General features: G+C 38.7%; 1 protein-coding gene across 2 annotated transcripts in view; it reads left to right on the top strand.

The window, feature by feature from the left end:
• The window catches only part of LOC114687328 (cytochrome P450 3A13-like), a 190,302-nt gene that overhangs the window by 41,747 nt on the left and 129,423 nt on the right, over positions 1-19,132 (top strand). Inside the window, exon 13 of one of the 2 annotated variants that reach the window (XM_028861995.2) lies at positions 2,671-3,046. The exons of the other annotated variant lie outside the window; for it this stretch is intronic. Within the exon in view, the coding sequence (XP_028717828.1) occupies positions 2,671-2,748 (78 nt within the window). The 3' untranslated portion in view covers positions 2,749-3,046. Of the gene's footprint in view, positions 1-2,670; positions 3,047-19,132 lie in introns of those variants that run through there. 2 annotated transcript variants of the gene reach the window in all.

Below are 19,132 nucleotides of genomic sequence, written 5' to 3'. Positions count from 1 at the left end.
CTGACCACAGCCTCCTCTCTCCTTCCTCCCATCCTCCCAGTGCCCCATTTCCACCTCCCCGACCTCCCATGTCCACTGCTCTTCCACTTCCCAGTAGAAAAGAGCAAACCTCCCAGGGATATCAACCAAACACAGCATAACGAGATGGCATAGGACTTAGGCACAAAAGCTCATATCTAGGCTGGGTGAGACAACTCAGTAGGAGAAAAAGGGTCCCATGATCAGGTAAAAGAGTCAGAGACACTCCTACTCCCACTGTTAGGAGTCCTACTCCAAGCTAAACAACCACAGCATGTATGTAATAGGCCCTGCACAGACCCATGCAGACTCCATGGTTGCTGCTTCAGTCTCAGTGCCCCTATGTGCTCTGTGTAGTTGATTCTGTGGAACTTGTTGGTAGCTTCAACCCCTCTGGCTCCTAAGATCATGGAACAGATTTTTAAAGTGTGTTTCAGTTTAACTATGCATATGTACATGCTTTGTCTCCAAGAGGTGTCATGGTCATCTTAGGATCCCTGTGTCATCTCACAATGTCAAAAATCCTTCACCCACCATAGGGTCTTTAAACATTCCACAGTGGTTTCCATTTATAGCTACAGACAAAAATCATTGCATTAAATCATTATTCATGGATATGAATGACTCCTTTGCTTGATCATTTTCCATACATGTCCTCACACTTTAGGAACTCAGCTCTAGACCAGCAGGCATCCACTTATATTCTTACAAATCAATGAGTTTCTTCCCTTCTTTATTCATCATTATATTTTACCCTTCAAGTTCACATCAATCAATTCCCCTCCAATCCAAGAACCTTCACTAGATGTTCTCAGTGCACTTTACTCCTGTCTTCTAGATATGGTATCTTCAGACTGCCACTGCTCCCAACCCTCAAATCCATGAACTACATGTACTTCCTGCTGTTATTTTCTCGCTTTATTCATTAAAGCATCCCCTAATTTTATTCTTTCCAAAAATTAAAATGGTGCCTTGGAGGACCTTTGTATATTAAATCTTTCAATAAATACATTAAACATTTTAAACTATTCTAAATATTAAAATAGACAATAATTTTAATAGATGCATTTCTTTATATATACTTTTATACATTGTCATTAATTCTTGGTGAATTCATACCATACATTTTGATTACATTCACCTCATCACCACAATTTATCCCAGATCCATCTGCACCTTACCTCACACTCAATGTGATCTCTCTCCATTTTTCTCTCAAATTTTTAAGTCAAACTAGTCCACTTTCTGTTAGATGACTGCTCTTATGTGTGTGACCTGGCCTGGAATCTGGTTGATTTAATACATATAACAGCCTTAATAAAGAAAACTGACTACTTTTCACAGCAACTGTCAAATATCAAAGCTTCTCAGCCACAGGTGGGACTATGATTGCATTCACACATACACACACACACACACACACACAGAGAGAGAGAGAGAGAGAGAGAGACCATTTAGCTTGAGTTTGCACATGTCATATGTCTTGTTCATACTTTCACATCTTTGTTAGTATATATGCATCTGCCCTGTTCTTTCTGGAAAATACTGTATCCTTGAAGTCAATGACCATGTGTAGTCTTACTAATCCTTCTGTGTACACTTTTAATATAAGGTGTTACTTTTAGAAACATGTTAGAAAGGTCTTATCTGAAGAACTTAAGAATATGTTGTCATTAACTTAAATGATGCAATGCCCAACAAGTTTAATTTCATGACTTTTGTACTAAATATTACTCAAATATGAGTATGTTTTCCTCAAGAGAGAAGAATATTATGTGGTCATTTTCCATTCAATGACTTTAGATCAGCTGTCTTCCTACTCCACACATGAATACATTTGAGTGACTGTTTTGATGATAGGCAATCTTCAGGTATCTGGCAATCTTTGGCACACTCTAGCTACCTACCAGACAGCCTTTCTCAAACTATAAGGCTACCTGTTTGCTCAATCATCAGCTCATACAGTATTATTACTCTATTGTATGGCACTCTTCAATAAACTGACAAGAATATCATTTAAGAATATCAGTCAAAATGAGTGCAAATACCCTTTTTGCACTATCTTGGAATTTCAGCAGAGATACATAGGATTAATGCTATAGTGGTACCAAAGTCACTCCATCTATCATGAACCACCATGTATCAGATTGAAAAGTAAATGCATTGTTCCAAAGTCAATGTATGACAATAGTATTTATAATGTACAAAACTTACATGTGGTTTTCTTTCCAGTTATACTAAATGAAAATTAACTTAATATAACTTTTTTAAATGTGCTTGCTATGTGTCCACAAATGTGCTTTACAAAGTTCAAACTCCCAATTTTCAGTTAAACTTTAGAACAGTAAGGGAGATAACCATTACAATTTTTTCTCAGCCTTTTACAGATTTGGTGCTCAATATATTTGTTGAAGCATGAATAGATTGAACATTCTATGTTTTCATATTCCATAGAAGCAATTCAAGACATTTGGTGTTTGTCTTAGTTGGGGTTTGTTTGTTATGTTCCTCCTCTAACTTCTGAATGCTATGGTCAAAGCCATATGACAACAAATGAAAAACTACTATTGTTCTTAATATATTGGTTCTACCAGCCTCTTGTGAAATTGATGATTCATTTAACTTACTAGTCTCTTTATTCAAATATTTCAGGTTCCCTTGAAATTAGGTAAGAAAATGACTCATACTCCAGAAAAGCCTATTGTCCTGAAGATTATATCAAGAAATTGAGCCATAAATGAAGGTTGATTTTATCTCAAGTACTGTTATGTTCTTCAAAGTGTGCATTCTAAGTACATGGATTTTAATTTACTCCTGAAGAAAATCTACATTAATATGTATTTAATCATGACAGAGTCATCAATTATTTTTCATTGTCTTGATAGGGTCTCAATTATTGTGTATGGAAGGAAAATATTATTTAAAAATCTTTATGTTCTCTCATATCAAAATTTGCCCATTGTCCCAGAGATAGAACAATATGTTTCATTTCAATGCCAATAAAAGATTGTCGTCAATTTTGTCAATATTGTTTCCAACATAGAATCTTTACTTTCCTATTTGTGGGTAGGCATTCCACTGACAATCATTCTTTGCACTTTGATGAGTTGTAAGATTCTATGTTAACCACTACCCACTTCACAAAGAAATTTCTTTGATTAGATCAGAGGGCTACATTAATCTATTGGTAAATAATGCAAATTTAGAAGGTAGTTGGATATTTGTGGGAGCCCATTCTGGGGTTCCTCGTGGCTTTACCCAGCAGGTCCGAATAGAGGATGATCAGGACCACGGGCCTGAGTGCAGGTGTCTGAGATGCTCTGCACTTGGTTGTACTGGGGGAGGAGGTCTTTTGCTCCACCCCTTGGCGTCTCTATAAAAACCCTGGGCCAGAGACAGTCCGGGCCCGTTGGAGTAGGTTCCAGGCCCTCTCTAGGCTATCCTTTATTTTCTATCTATCTCCACAAGATTCTCCGCTATAAATCCTTCTATCTAATATTTCCTGCTGATCGCACTCAAGAAAACTCTGGGAAGCTGTGGGGGTGGTGGGTAAACGCCCCACAGAATGGCGCCGTGAACAGGGACTAAAGAAAAAAAGGGACTAAAGAAAAAGGAAAAAAAGGGACTAAAGAAAAAAAGGGACTAAAGAAAAAAGGGACTAAAGAAAAAGGAAAAAAGGGACGAGAAAAAAAAAAGGGGAAAAAAATAAGGGGGGACTAAAGACAAATGAACAGGGACTAAAGACAAAGTAATAGGGACTAAAGATAAAGGAAAATAATAGTTTTAATACAGAGTTTTTGGTGAAAGTGCTGAGTCAGCCCTGCCAGTGGAAAGGCATGCCGGTGTTATGGAAAAAAAAAATATATTTTTTATATATATTTTTTGGGAAGGCAGGGGTTTTATCCTCGAGAGAAAAGGAAAGCGGACTGGAAGGATGTCCGATGCTGCAGCAAAATTCTCTTCTGTCAAAATTTTCTATCTTCTATCCCTTTCTCAATTTCTATCTGTGATAAGTATAAGGTATAGGGTAGTAATATAGTTTAGGAAAAACTTAGAAGTGTAAGATTGTGTAGAAAAAAAAATAAGGCAACTAGACAGAAAAACTCTTCAATTTTCTAACTTTGGGGGCAATGAAAGCAAACTGGGGAAAAAATCTTTCTTTGGGCATTACGGGTAGTAAAAAGGCTCTTCTTTGAGCTTTTGGGGAAGAAAAAGTTTCCTATGGAAGCTTTTGACCTGGGGACAGCTGAAATGCTAAGTCCAAGCGGCAGGAGAAAGTAATTTCTCCCTGAGGCAAAAATGGGGGTGTAAGAAGTCAAAGTTTTGGGAAAAGTTGGTCTTTCTCCTGGGGGAAAAAAATCTTTCTCTTAAACTATAAAACTTTTCTTGGAAAAATTGGGGGGCAAAATCTCTCTAAAAAGCCTTAATCTTTCTCAAAAGCTCTCTTAAACTTAAAAACTAAATTTTGTCCTTCTGAGAGGACAAAAATTAGAATCACCTGAAGATATTAGTATGGGGACCACCTGTGATTAGCTCTAAGGGAAAACAACAAACTTAAGACAGCAAAACCTCTAAGTTCTCTTTCAAGCTTTAACAATCCTCCCTGCAATGCAGGAGGCAGGGACAAGTTCCTAAAAACCTCTTCTAAGCTCTGTCTCTTCAAGCTAGTAAAAGACAGTGGGTCAGAGTACCCTGAGGGAAACGCTTGGGAGAGTGTGGGGAAAGAGCTACAGAGAGCCCAAAAGGGCAGCAAACTTTACCTGAGAAAAGCAAAAAAGGCAAGTTTTTCAGTTATGCCCAGCTTAGGCATCAAGGGTTTTGTTTCTGAGTGAGCATTTCAGAATGAAAAGGTGCTCCTAATCATCCTAATGAATGCAAAGATCCCCTGAAGCAATGCAAACTGTTAGCATTGTATCCTGGCTTCTGACCAAAAACCCAGGGGCTTCTCTGAGTTGGAGTACATTTCGGGGATACTAGGGTGCCTGCAATTGTAAACTTCCTGGAGCACAGAGCTGAGGCAGGAAGGTGCAGGACCCAGGGGAAGATTGCTAATGAACAAACAAAACTAAAGCCGGTGGGAACAGCACAGTTGTGCACTTTCCTACAAGTCCCGGGTTGATAGGTCCACAGCTGCAAAAAGAAATCTGAGAAAAAGCTTTCCTATCAGAGTAAGGACTTTTCTGGGAAAACAGTAAAGCTGAACTGTGTCTGAAGCAGTCGTGCTGCCGAGTCAGAATGCTGTCTGTCTGGGGAAAGAGCCCAGCCAGGGCAGGACAGAACGAACCAGGAGTAAAGCTTTCTTTTTTGTCAGAGAAAGCACCTCTTTGAGAAAAGCTTTGTTTCAACTGACTCCCTGAGATGAGGGAGTGTAGCCCTGATGAGGTGTGATTGCCTTTGGCATAAGCTCTGTCCTTGAGCACCCAGACAAGCAAAAACCCACTGGGGGACTGGGCCAGGTGAAGGCCTGATGAGGCAAAACACCTGTCCAATGGGAGTTTAGAAATGGCGAAAACCTCCCTTGCTAAGCTTGATTTATGAACACAAACCTCAGACCCCCAAAAATAGAAATGGACAAAAGCCCCTACCTTCAGTAGCAGGGAAAGCCGCCGCTCTAGTGTCGGAAACTGTTTCTGGGGTAGAGGGGATAAATTGAGACCAAACTGGAAACTGTCTGTGAGAAAGACTCTAAAGAAACAAGGAACAGATACCTCCCCAGAAAATGCATGACCTGACAAAGCTGCTAGAATTTGAGGCAGATTCAGGGGAGAAAAAAAGCCCCTACCTCCAAAAGCAGCTAGCAGAGGTACAGAGCCGCAGACAGATACCTGAAGCTCTGCATCTGGGGGGGAAGGAACAAGCAAAATGAGAATAAGATCAGTGGGAGAAAAATCTCTGAAGGAGCTATGGAAAAGCTCTGTTGCAAATGATCTTGTTTTTCACTGACTGGCTAAAACCAACACAAGCCCCGAGGAAAGTTGCTATCAGAAATGCCAGCCTCAATGCCGGTTAACGAGGCAGGTGTGGTTCTGATTCGGGGGCCATGGTGACACGCCTTTAATCCCAGAAAGCCAGCCTTTAATCCCAGGGAGTGGTGGTAGAAAGCAGGAAGATATATAAGGCGTGAGGGTGAGAAACTAGAAGCATTTTGGCTGGTTAGGCATTTGGCTGGTTAAGCTTCAGGCTTTCGAGCAGCAGTTCAGCTGAGAGCCATTGGGATGAGGACTCAGAGGCATCCAGTCTGAGGAGACAAGACCAGCTAAGGAATTGGCAAGGTGAGATAGCTGTGGCTTATTCTGTCTCTCTGACCTTCCAGTATTCACCCCAATAACTGGCCTCAGGTTTGATTTTATTAATAACAACTTTTAAGATTCCTGCTACATCTGGCGCCCAACGTTCGTGTTACGAATTCATGAAAAGCTGTTTGCCTGTGGCCTTGTGAGCCCCAGCTCAGGCCCAAGCTACACTCAGCCGGTGGTGGTGGCACACACCGGTAGGATTTGCTGAAGGAGACAGAGGCAGGAGGATCCCGAGTTTGAGGCCGGCCTAGGAGGCTTGGGAGAAGCTTTGGCCTGGACTGAACCACAAACAATGGTGGGACCATGGAAGCAGTGGCTACTGCTCCACGTTGCCAGCTCCTTCTCATCATGTTGGTGACTGTGGTGATGCTGCTACCTGGAACAAAGGGTTTACTGCTGCTGGTTCAGAGAAGAATTGCCAGGACCATCGTGTTACAAGAAAGCATCGGCAAAGGTCAGTTTGGAAAAGCTTGGCAAGACAAATGGTGGGGAAAAATTGCTGTGAAGATTTTCTGTTCTAGGGAAGAATGTTTATGGTTCCGAGAGACAGACATTTATCAGACTATGATTGCTCCAAACCACAGAGGAGGCAAAAAAAAAAAAAAAAGTCTGCAGGAAACCATGACTTTGAAATCTTCAAAAAGATGACAGAATCCTACAACGATGATTCCACATGGACTATGATAAAGCCATCAAGCGGATTAACACCATGGAAAAATCGACTTTGGACTACAAACTGGTCAGAACAATTTCGAGAGGACTAGTTGAGATGATCCAGCCTGACAGACTACTCAAACAAGGACTTGAAACAATCCCTGAACTTTCCTATTATGCAGAGACTGGACAAACGATACAGGACTTGATGATTAACCCCAAAATTTTCTTTTCAAGATTCCCTAAAGATATCTTCACCCCTAGAAAGCAAAAAGAAAAAGAGAATATAGATATGAGATAGATCATCGAATCTACTCTGAGAAAAAAAGATAAAGAAATAATAGGATAAATAGGTAGATCATTGAATCTACACTGAAGAAAAGGGGAAGATATAAAAATGACAAAAGGTAGACTACTGAATGTATTATGAAAAGAAAAAGATAGAATATGGATATGATAAGATAAAAAGGGAGATTATGGAATCTACTTTTAAAAAAGAACTACTTGTTTTAAATAAGATAAGTAATGAAAATTTTTTGGTCTGAGTTTATCAGATGTTACTGGACTGGACATTGTTAATATATATAATGGAGTTTTCATATGAATCTGTCATGTTAATGGACTAGACATCATTAATGTAAGTTTTGGCTGTATATATTGTATATACTTATTGGATAGTTTTTTCTTGTATTAGTTATAAGCTTTTTTAAATTTTAGACAAAAAGAGAGGAGATGTGGTGGTATTGTGTTCACCAAAATATTGTGTACTCTAATAAAAATATCTGGGGTCAGAGAACAGACAGCCACTAGATACAAAGGCTAGAAAATGGTGGCACTCACACCTTTAATCCTAGCATCCCAGAGATAGAAATCCCTCTGGATCTCTGTGAGTTCAAGGCTACATTGGAAATAGCCAAGCATGGTGACACGCCTTTAATCCCAGAAAGCCAGCCTTTAATCCCAGGGAGTGGTGGTAGAAAGCAGGAAGATATATAAGGCGTGAGGGTGAGAAACTAGAAGCATTTTGGCTGGTTAGGCATTTGGCTGGTTAAGCTTCAGGCTTTCGAGCAGCAGTTCAGCTGAGAGCCATTGGGATGAGGACTCAGAGGCCTCCAGTCTGAGGAGACAAGACCAGTTAAGGAATTGGCAAGGTGAGATAGCTGTGGCTTATTCTGTCTCTCTGATCTACCAGCATGGACCCCAATAACTGGCCTCGGATTTGATTTTATTAATAAGAACTTTTAAGGTTCATGCTACAGGGGGCCAGTGTCTAATGAAGGAAAGACACCTGTTGAAGCCAGCTGAGGAGAGACCAGAAACCTCCCAATGTGCCATAGCTGGAAATGTAAAATGCTTGTTCAAATCTCCCGTTGAAAAAGCAAAAAAACTTTGTTCAAACCTCCCGGGCAAGAATTTGTAAGCAAGTCTGGTAAAAGAGAACCAGTTGACTCTCAGACCCAAAAAGAACGATGGAAAATGACTGATATAAGGAAAATGATATAAAGGACTGATATAAGGGACTGATATGGGACTGATATTATTAAGGACTGATATAAGGGAAATGCATTCTGGGAAAGGTAGTTTTCCACTAAAGATGGCGACATTGCCCTGACACACTTTTGTCAGCTCTAAAATTAAAATACAGCTTTTAAAAATAAGGAGGAAAATCGTCTAAGAGTTTGGATGTCAGTTCCAATGAAAAATTGAAAGAATACGGAACTAGGTGCTTCACAGTTTGGGGGGTTGGTAAAATGCCTTATTTACCCTAATAGCTGTGCAAAGTTTTTACAGCAGTTGGATGACAAAAGGCTACCTATAAGAGCAAACAAGTCACTTTAAAATCTTTAAAATACCACCTAATAGCTGTGCAGTTTTTGGTGAAGAGCTTTACAGCACCTAAATATGGTAATTTCACCCTCAGTGTGAAGTGAAGTTTTTCAGTAGAACAAACCAAAAGTACTGCTGTGATAGAAACGTTTGTTTGAAGTTCTTAGGGGAGCTATTATGAATTTGGGTGAAGGGACAGCCTCTAGTTAAAAACTGTCTACCGCTAACAGTGCATCTCTGCCGGTCCTGAACAGCTGAGAGAACTGGCAGTTTTGGAGTGTGGCTTGGTCCTGAGAATGTTACAATCCCCTAGCAACAAGTATCACAGCTCTATAATGACAACACTCACTAAATCCTAGTGCTTTATAACAAAGCTAACTATAAACTGTAAACTTTAGAAATGATGTACGTACTTCCTGTCTAGTTAAGAGAATCTTTCTAATAGAGATGGTGATAATAATTTAGAGTAAGACATAGAAAGACGAAAATAAGATGTGAGTTTGTAAAAATTCTGTCTTGTTAGATCTGTGTTAAGAAATCTTTAGGTGTTTGCTAAGTTAGACATATGCTAATGGTAGCCTATATAAGTTTGTAAAATAGATCTATAGAGTTCCTTTAAGAATATAAGCTTGTTGAGCCGGGCGGTGGTGGCGCACGCCTTTAATCCCAGCACTCGGGAGGCAGAGCCAGGTGGATCTCTGTGAGTTCAAGGCCAGCCTGGGCTACCAAGTGAGCTCCAGGAAAGGTGCAAAGCTACACAGAGAAACCCTGTCTCGAAAAACCAAAAAAAAAAAAAAAAAAAAAAAAAAAGAATATAAGCTTGTAAGAAGTATCTAAGGTAGTCTTAAGACATGTAGTAATAAGCTTGTAAGATGTTAGTTGTAAATGTAAGTTTAAATAAGAAATAAGATGGAATGAATATTAGTATATAAGCATTAATAAGAAATATATTTGCTAAAGTAGTTCTATAGTTTCCTTAAAGTATAAATAAGTAGATGTTAATATGTTATATGTGAGTTTGTAAAAATGTGTAAATGTTGAGTGAGTTTATGCTTAAGCACATGTTGTGTGAGTTTGTAAAAAAGTGTAAATGTTAAGTGTGAATCTATTCTTAATGTATATGGTGGAAGAACCTGAGACACAGAAGGTTAGTGTCCCAGTAGACTGCAAAGTAGGCAGTCTGAATGGTTTCAAAAGCTCCAGAAGCTGCTAAGAATGGCGGACGCCAGAACCAGCACAAGGCATCCGCAGCTGAGATCTGTGGAATATCAACGCAGCACAGAAAAACCTGAGCTAACAGCAAAAACGGTGCGGTTTAAAATATTACTATAACTAAAAAGGTCTGTCTGTGAGAACAAAAGTTGCAGAGACGCTTGTTTGAACAAAAATTATTAACTGCAAAAAGTTTTGGTTGAAAAACGTCTCTTCATATTTGGAAGTGAAAGCCTGATACCAGAATTTATTTGTTTGAACTTTTTGAACTTAAAATGAGATAAAATTACAAAAACATTTTGGTTATGGATTTCTTCAAATTTGGAAGGCTAGTACCAATATTTATCATTTGAATTTTGGTTCTTAAATGAAATGAACAATAGAGATTTCATTGCAATGGGACAATTTTGAGCTTACTTATAGTAATGACCTAGGAATGGTTTTCTGGAATTGGGTTAAAAATGGAACTGTTTAAATGAAGAAATGTATTTCTACTTAGAATCAAGATGCAATTTTGTGTATGCATATATGCTTTATTAACTGGAGATTTATGAATTGTTTTGTGGAACTGTTTATGTAAAAATGGAATTACTTATGGAACTGGTTTTGTTTTACAAATGGAACTGTTTAAACAGAAAAGTTTGGGTCCTCTAACTAGGTTTGAGTTTTTGTTTAAAAATTATAAAGAAAAGGAGGACTTATGAGATTGAATTATGTTCGCAGAAACCTATTGATATTAATGCACCCTGGTTTTGTGGAGTTGAGGAAATGTTTAAGTTGATGTGAATACATCGAAGTTTTTCCTATGTTCTGTTAACAAGAAAATTCAAATGACTGAGTTAAAGTTGTAAGACAGAGAAAATTGTTAACTATATATAGCACCATATATGCTAATTCTAATGGTTCTGTTAAGAGTTTGCTTTGAGTTGTAAGATTGAGAGAATTGTGACTATGTATAGCAATATTTATGTTAACCTGTTAATGGTAATGATGAAGCTAAGGGATTCTTTAAGTTTGTAGTCGCCTTAAGAGTTTTGGTTTAGAAAGGGCTTGAGGCAGCTAAGACTGCTGTGGTCACCTTGGACCTAATTCAAAAGAGAAATGCCATTTATATCATCCTCTACTCCTATACTGGGAGGTGTAACAGCTATGGAGATTGCTGTAAGCCATTAATAGTTATTTTTTTATATATTAAGAAGGGGGGACCTGTGGGAGCCCGTTCTGGGGTTCCTCGTGGCTTTACACAGCAGATCCGAATAGAGGATGATCAGGACCACGGGCCTGAGTGCAGGTGTCTGAGATGCTCTGCACTTGGCTGTACTGGGGGAGGAGGTCTTTTGCTCCACCCCTTGGCGTCTCTATAAAAACCCTGGACCAGAGACAGTCCGGGCCCGTTGGAGTAGGTTCCAGGCCCTCTCGAGGCTATCCTTTATTTTCTATCTGTTTATCTCTGAAAGATTCTCCGCTATAAATCCTTCTATCTAATATTTCCTGCTGATCGCACTCAAGAAAACTCTGGGAAGCTGTGGGGGTGGTGGGTAAACGCCCCACAGATATTAAGACCATTTATCAGAATAATATGTTCCTTCTTGTACATGTGAACTTCACAGACATGGCTTCTTGGTCAGATATACAGTACTAAGCATATGTTTCCTCCACTGGAATGGAGTTAAATACAAGCAGAAAGTGTTGTCTAACCCATAATATTCATCCTACTATTCCATATGTATACTTTTATCTTGCCATGATGGTCATTATAGGAGTTTATGAGATTTACTGCTGGGTAAAAAATACTGTTGATTTCTTACTCCCTAAAGAATCCTACCAACCATCTTCCAGTACAATAAAATATTGTCATCAAGGAGAAAGTTTCCTGGTCAGTACAATGTTGACATGGCCTATAACAAATGTGTTTACTCTCTTCTGCAATAGATCTTACCCTCATATTCTGCTTAGTAACCAAGAGCAATGGCAGTCTCCTGTATTTTTAGTTTTTTCAGGACGACTATGATGAACAATCAGATGTAGATATCCTACATCTGGTAATGGGCTATATATTTAGATATCTTTGGCCTCTGAAAGGACCATAATCCTCTTTGTAGGCCTTGTTTTCATATGTACATGTAAAATTATCAAAATATAGCTTTACATCTGCATTTGCTTCAATTGCCAACAAACTGTATCAAGTGCCTTGCAAAGGTACAAACCAATAGTAAAGCAAAGAGAGGGAAAAGATGACTGATCCTTGAACCAGGATAGTCAAGCAAGTGACTGCTACCCTCTGCTTGTGGTGGGAAGGGTGTACTTACAAACTCTATGCATTTGAGAATTTCCTGTTCAGCATTTGCCAGCTCTAGGGTCTCCCTTTATCTCATAGCAAATTGGCCACCAGGCTATGGGGACAAATAGAGCAGAAGTGGTGAACAGGATTTGTATGGATAGAGTAAAATGGGAAGTACCTCTGAGAGTCACCCGCATTGAAACATCTAAATTTTATTCCAGAGAGTGAGTGTGACTATATAGGATGAGGACAGCATCTGAGGTATCACCTAGTAGGTGCTCATAGTATGCTTTGTTTGCATTTGACTGTGGCAACTCCCTGGCAATGAAGGAAGAGAAGGAGAAGAAAGGAAGAAAAGAAGAAGGGGAGAAGAAGAAAATAAAGAAAAATTGGAGGAAAAAGGGAAAGAGGAAGGAAGGAAAAAAAAACAATAATTTAGTTTTTATGAGTGATACTTGGAAGGCTGAGTCAGAGACACTGCCAGCTGCCACCATGACAAACCGCATGTGAAGATGCCAGTAAGTCACGAGCCATGTGGCAAGGTATAGATTTATAGAAATGGGTTAATTTAAGATATAAGAACAGTTAGCAAGAAGCCTGCCACGGCCATACAGTTTGTAAGCAATATAAGTCTCTGTGTTTACTTGGTTGGGTCTGAGTGGCTGTGGGACTGGTGGGTGAGAGAGGTTTGTCCTGATTGTGGGCCAGGCAGGAAAACTCTAGCTACAGATACTGCATCAGGTACACTATTAGCAACATAAAACAAAACAAAACAAAAATGAGATTCAAGTGGTATAATTTTCAAAGCCATAAATTTCCATTTACCTACTTTTATAGAAATACTTTGTTTCCATGGTAGTACAAGAATGTTGCACCCAGCCCAAGTGTATCAGTTACTTTCCTATTGCTGTCAGGAGACAGGATGCTTAAGACAATTTATAAAAGATGTGTTCAATTGGAATTATGATTTCAGAGAGCTGGTGTCATAATGGTAGAGCAATATCATTGTTTCAGCCACCAACCTCCACATGACTCTCTGAAATGTCTTCCTAGCTGCTACAAGGATAGGCCATTAAATCCTGGTTATAGCATTCAACCCATCTTATAGTATAAAACCTCATAGTCATTCACATTCCTCTAAAAACAACATGGGCAGGCCTGTCAGAGCAATAGCCCATTCCCTGGTAGCACCTTCCTTCTCAGTTATTTTTTATTACTGATTCAAAGCACCACGACCAAGATAATACCTAAAGACATCATTTAATTGGGCTTAAACTGTCAGAGAGTTAAAGTTTGTTGTGATGAAACAAATGCATGGAGACAAAACAGCTGTGAGCTCATATCTGTATCCAGAAGCAGGAGACTGAGAGGACACTGAAAATGACTAAACCTTTTGAAACCTCAAAGCCTACTCCCAGTGACGCAAGTTTTTCAACAGGGCTGTACCTCATAATCCATCTTGAAGAGTTCAACCAAACGGAGAACAAATATTCAAACATTTGAGGATTTGGGAGTCATTTTCATTCAAATCATAATCCATGCAACTCTAGATCTACATAGATCTGCCTTCACTGAGTTTGTTCTGCCTCTAGAGACATTTTGCATCATAAATTTCTTTGGGTGCCTGGTTTGGTTTCCCTTAGAATGGTCTTGTGCTCTGCCTCCCTCAATCTATCATAGTACCAAGCACAGTGAAGTCCTAATTAAGACAGATAGACAAGGTCTAGCATCCCTGGAAGAGGCACTGTGAATGATCAAAATAGAACATTGTGTTCTTGAAATAAGAAATTGTGTGTCCCCTGCAACAGCAGTTGAAACTGGAGTCACAAGCCCAACCTGCACCAATTGGGAACGATTGAACCAAAAGCCTGGAATAGACCAAGAGCTCCCTTTTGACCAAGAGTATCAACCAGACCAAAGCAGGCTCCCACAGACACAGACAGCATTTCCACAGAGTGGAGTAACAGATAGGTAGACACCAGTGCAAAAACACAGTCAACAACACAAAGACCAATATGGCACCATCAGAACCTAGTGGTGCTATATTAGCAAGAACTGAACAAACCAAAGCAGAAGAGGCAGAAGAAATAGACCTTAAAAATGACTTTAAGAATAGAATAGAGGCTTTAAAAGAGGAAAAGAGAACTACCCTTAAAGAATTCGAAGAAAAGACAAACAAAAATTGGAAGAAATCAATAAATTCCTTAAAGAAAGTCAAGAAAAAGCATTTAATCCAGTGAATGAAAAAAACCAAGATTTGAAAACTGAAATAGAGACAATAAAGATGACACAAACTGAGGGAATACTGGAAATGGAAAATCTGAGTAAACAAACAGGAACTACAGGTGCAAGCTTAACCAACAGAATGAAAGAGATGGAAGAGAGAATCTGTGGCATTGAAGATACAATAGAGGAAATAGATTCATCAGTCAAAGAAAACACTAAAGCCAAAAGAGTGATAACAGAAAATGTCCAAGAAATTTGGGGCACCATAAAAAGACCAAACCTAAGAATAATAGGGATAGTAGAAGGAGAAGAATACCAACTCAAAGGCACAGAAAATATATTCAACAAAATCATAGAAGAGAATTTTCCCAACTTAAAGAAGGAAAAGTATATGAAGGTCCAAGAAACTTACAGAACACCAAACAGACTAGACCCTCATCCCTCCAAAAACAGATTTCTTGCCACATAATAATCAAACCACTAAACATAAGGGATAAAGAAAAAATATTAAGAGATGAAATAAATGCCAAATAACATATAATAGTAGACTGATCAGAATAACACCTGATTTCTCAATGAAGACTCTGAAAGCCAAAAGGTCCGGGACAGATGTTATGCAGATACCAAAAGACCATGAATGCCAACCCAGAATATTATATCCAACAAAATATTCTATGGAAAAAACAGATTTAAACAACACCTATCCACAAATCTATACCTACAGAAAGCACTAGATGGAAAAATCCAACCTAAGGAAGTTAGATACACACATGAAAATACAGGCAATAGATAATAACACACCAACAAATATAAAAGAAGAGAAACACACAACACTACAAAAAATAAAAGGAATTAACAATCACTGGTCATTAATATCCATTAATACTAATGGTCTCAATTCACCTATAAAAAGACAAAGGCTGACAGAATGGATATGAAAACAGATCCGTCCTTCTGCTGCATACAAGATACACACCTCAACTTTAAAGACAGACACTATCTCAATGTAAAAGACTCTGAAAAGATTTTCCAATCAAATGGACCTAAGCAGCAAGCTGATGTAGCTATTCTAACATATAATAAAATATACTTCAAAATAAAATCAATTGAAAGAGATCAAGAGGGACATTACACACTTCTCACAAGGAAAATCCCCCAAGATTAAGTCTCAATTCTAAACATTTATGCCTCAAATACAAGGACACCCACAGTTGTAAAAGAAACATTACTAAAGCTTAAATTACACATCAAACACCATACACTACTCATGGGAGATTTCAACACCCCACTCTCACCACTGGGTAGATCTGCCAAACAGAAACTTAACAGAGAAATAAGGGACCAAACAGAAGTTATGACTCATATGGACTTAATAGATATCTACAGAACATTCCACCCTAACACAAAAGAATATGCCTTCTTCTCAGTATCCCATGGAACCTTCTCTAAAATCAACCACATACACAGTTACAAAGCAAATCTCAACACATGCAAAAAATTGGAATAGCAGTCTAGTCATCCTTGTTCCACATCTAGTATCCTCCTATGAGTGAGTACATACCATATTTATCTTTCTGAGTCTGAGTTACCTCACTCAGGATGATTTTTTTCTAGATCCATCCATTTGCCTGCAAACCTCATGATGTCATTGTTTTTCTCTGCTGAGTAGTATTCCATAGTGTATATGTACATTTTATTTATCCATTCTTCAGTTGAAGGGCATCTAGGTTGTTTCCAGGTTCTGGCTATTACAAACAATGCTGATATGAACATAGCTGAGCAAGTGCCCTTGTGGTATGATTGGGCATTCCTTGGGTATATGCCCAAGAGTGGTATAGCTGGATCTTGGGAGAGATTGATTCCCAATTTTCTAAGAAAGCGCCATATTGATTTCCAAAGAGGTTGTACAAGCTTACATTCCCACTACCAGTGGAGAAGAGTTCCCCTAGCTCCACATCCTCTCCAGCATAAGGTGCCTTCAGTGTTTATGATCTTAGCCATTCTGACAGGCTTAAGGTGGTATCACAGAGTTGTTTTGATTTGCATTTCCCTGATAATTAGGGATGTTGAGCAATTCCTTAAATGTCTTTCAGCCATTTGAGTTTCCTCTGTTGAGAATTCTCTGTGTGGTTATATAGCCCATTTCTTATTTGGATTGTTGGGCATTTTGATGTCTAATTTCTCGAGTTTTCATTTTGTTTTGTTTTGGAGTTTTGAGACGGGGTTTGTCTGTGTCCCCAAGAAAGATAAGGGAATAGCCCAATGAAGGAGAAGTGGATGAGGTCTACATGGACAGCCTGGATGTAAGTGGGAGTAATGAAGGGCGAGGGTCAAGGGAAAGAGAGTTTGGGGGAGCGAGAGATCCCAGCTGGATCAAGAACAGAGAGGGAAAACAAAGAATAGGAGACCATAGTTAATGAAGACCACATGAGAATAGGAAGAAGCAAAGTGCTAGAGAGGCCCACAGAAATCCACAAAGATACCCCCACAATAGACTGCTGGCAATGGTCGAGAGACAGCACAAACTGAACTAGTCTGGTGATGGGATGGCCAAACACCCTAATTGTAGTGCTAGAAACCACAACCAATGACTGAGGGAACTGGATGCAGAGATCCATGGCTAGGCCCTGGGTGGAGCTCTGGGAGTCCAATTAGCAAGAAAGAGGAGGGTTTATATGAGCAAGAAATGTTGAGACCAAGTTTGGGTAAAGCACAGGGACAAATAGCCAAATGAATAGAAACACAAGAACTATGAACCAAAGGCTGAGGGGCCCCCAACTGGATCATACCCTCTGAATGGGTCAGACAGTAGATTGGCTTGATCTGTTTGGGAGGCATCTAGGCAGTGGGACCGGGTCCTGTGCTCATTGCATGAGTTGGCTGTTTGAAAGCTGGGGCTTATGCAGGGTCTCTTGGCTCGGCCTGGGAGGAGGGGACTGGACCTGCCTGGACTGAGTCAACCACATTGATCTCAGTCCCCAGGGAAGGCTTTGCCCTGGAGGAGGTGGGAATGGGGGGCAGGAGTGGGGAGAACAAGGGAATCCATGGCTGATATATAGAACTGAATTTTATTGTAAAATAAAAGTAAATTAAATTTAAAAAAAAATTAAATAACCTCCTGTATTTTATCATGGCTTAAACTTATATTTCAACCACAACAAAATTATAAAAAGCCTACAATTTCATGGGAACTGAACAATGACAAAATGAATCACCAATGGATCAAGGAAGGAATAAAGAAAGAAATTAAAAATTTCCTGGAATTCAATAGAAATGAAAGTACAATATACACAAACCTATGGGACACTATGAGAGCAGCACTAAGAGGAAAATTCATAGCTCTAAATAACCACATAAAGAAGATAGAGAAATCTCACACTAGTGACTTAACAGCACACCTAAAAGTTCTAGAACAAAAAGAAGCAATCTCACCCAGGAGGAATATATGCCAGCAAATAATCAAATTGAGGGCTGAAATCAATAAAATAGAAACAAAGAGAACAATACAAAGAATCAATAAAACAAAGAGTTGGTTCTTTGAGAAAATCAACAATATAGACAAGCCCTTATCCAAATTAAGCAAAAGGCAGAGAGAGAGCATCCAAATCAACAAAATCAGAAATAAAATGGGACAATGAGGAAATCCAGAGAATCATCTGGTCATATTTCAAAAACCTGTACTCCACAAAATTGGAACATCTAAACAAAATGAACAATTTTCTGGATAGGTACCACATACCAAAGTTAAGTCAAGACCAGATAAACTATTTAAATAGGCCAATAATCCCTAAGAAAAATAGAAACAGTCATTAAAAGTCTTCCAACCAAAAAATGTCCAGTACCAGATAGTTTAAGCACAGAATTCTACCAAAGTTACAAAGAAGTGGTTTCCAATACTCTTCAAATTGTTCCATCTAATAGATACAGAAGGAACATTACCAAACTTTTTGTTATGAGGCTACAGTTACCCTGATACCCAAAGCACACAAAGATGTAACAAAGAAAAAAAAAATTACAGACCAATCTCCTTCATGAACATCAATGTAAAAATACTCAATAAAATATTGGCAAACTGAATCCAAGAACACATCAAAAAATTATCCACCATGATCAAATAGGCTTCATCCCAGGGATGCAAAGATGATTCAACATACAAAAATCTATCCATGTAATACATTATATAAACAAACTGAAAGAAAAAAACTACATGATCATCTCATTAGATGCTGAAAAAGCCTTTGACAAAATCCAACACTCCTTCATGATAAAGGTCCTAGAGAGGTCAAGTAGACAGGGAACATACCTAAACATAATAAAGGGAATTTACAGCAAGCCAACAGCCAACATCAAATTAAAAGGGGAGAAACTCAAAGTGATTCCACTGAAATCAGGAACAAAACAAGGCTGTCCACTCTCCCCATATTTACGCAATATAGTATTTTAATTTTTAGCTAGAGCAATAAGAAACAAAAGGAGATCAAAAGGATACAAATTAGAAAGGAAGAAATCAAACTTTTACTATTTGCAGATGATATAATAGTGTATATAAGTGACCTCAATAATTTTACCAGGGAACTCCTACAGCTGGTAAATTCCTTTAGTAATGTGGAAATATACA

This window comes from Peromyscus leucopus, chromosome 23 (assembly GCF_004664715.2).
Source record: "Peromyscus leucopus breed LL Stock chromosome 23, UCI_PerLeu_2.1, whole genome shotgun sequence".
Taxonomy (NCBI): Eukaryota; Metazoa; Chordata; class Mammalia; order Rodentia; family Cricetidae; genus Peromyscus; species Peromyscus leucopus.
The sequence above is the reverse complement of the archived record's forward strand: the minus strand, read 5'-3'. Positions and strand labels throughout refer to the sequence as shown.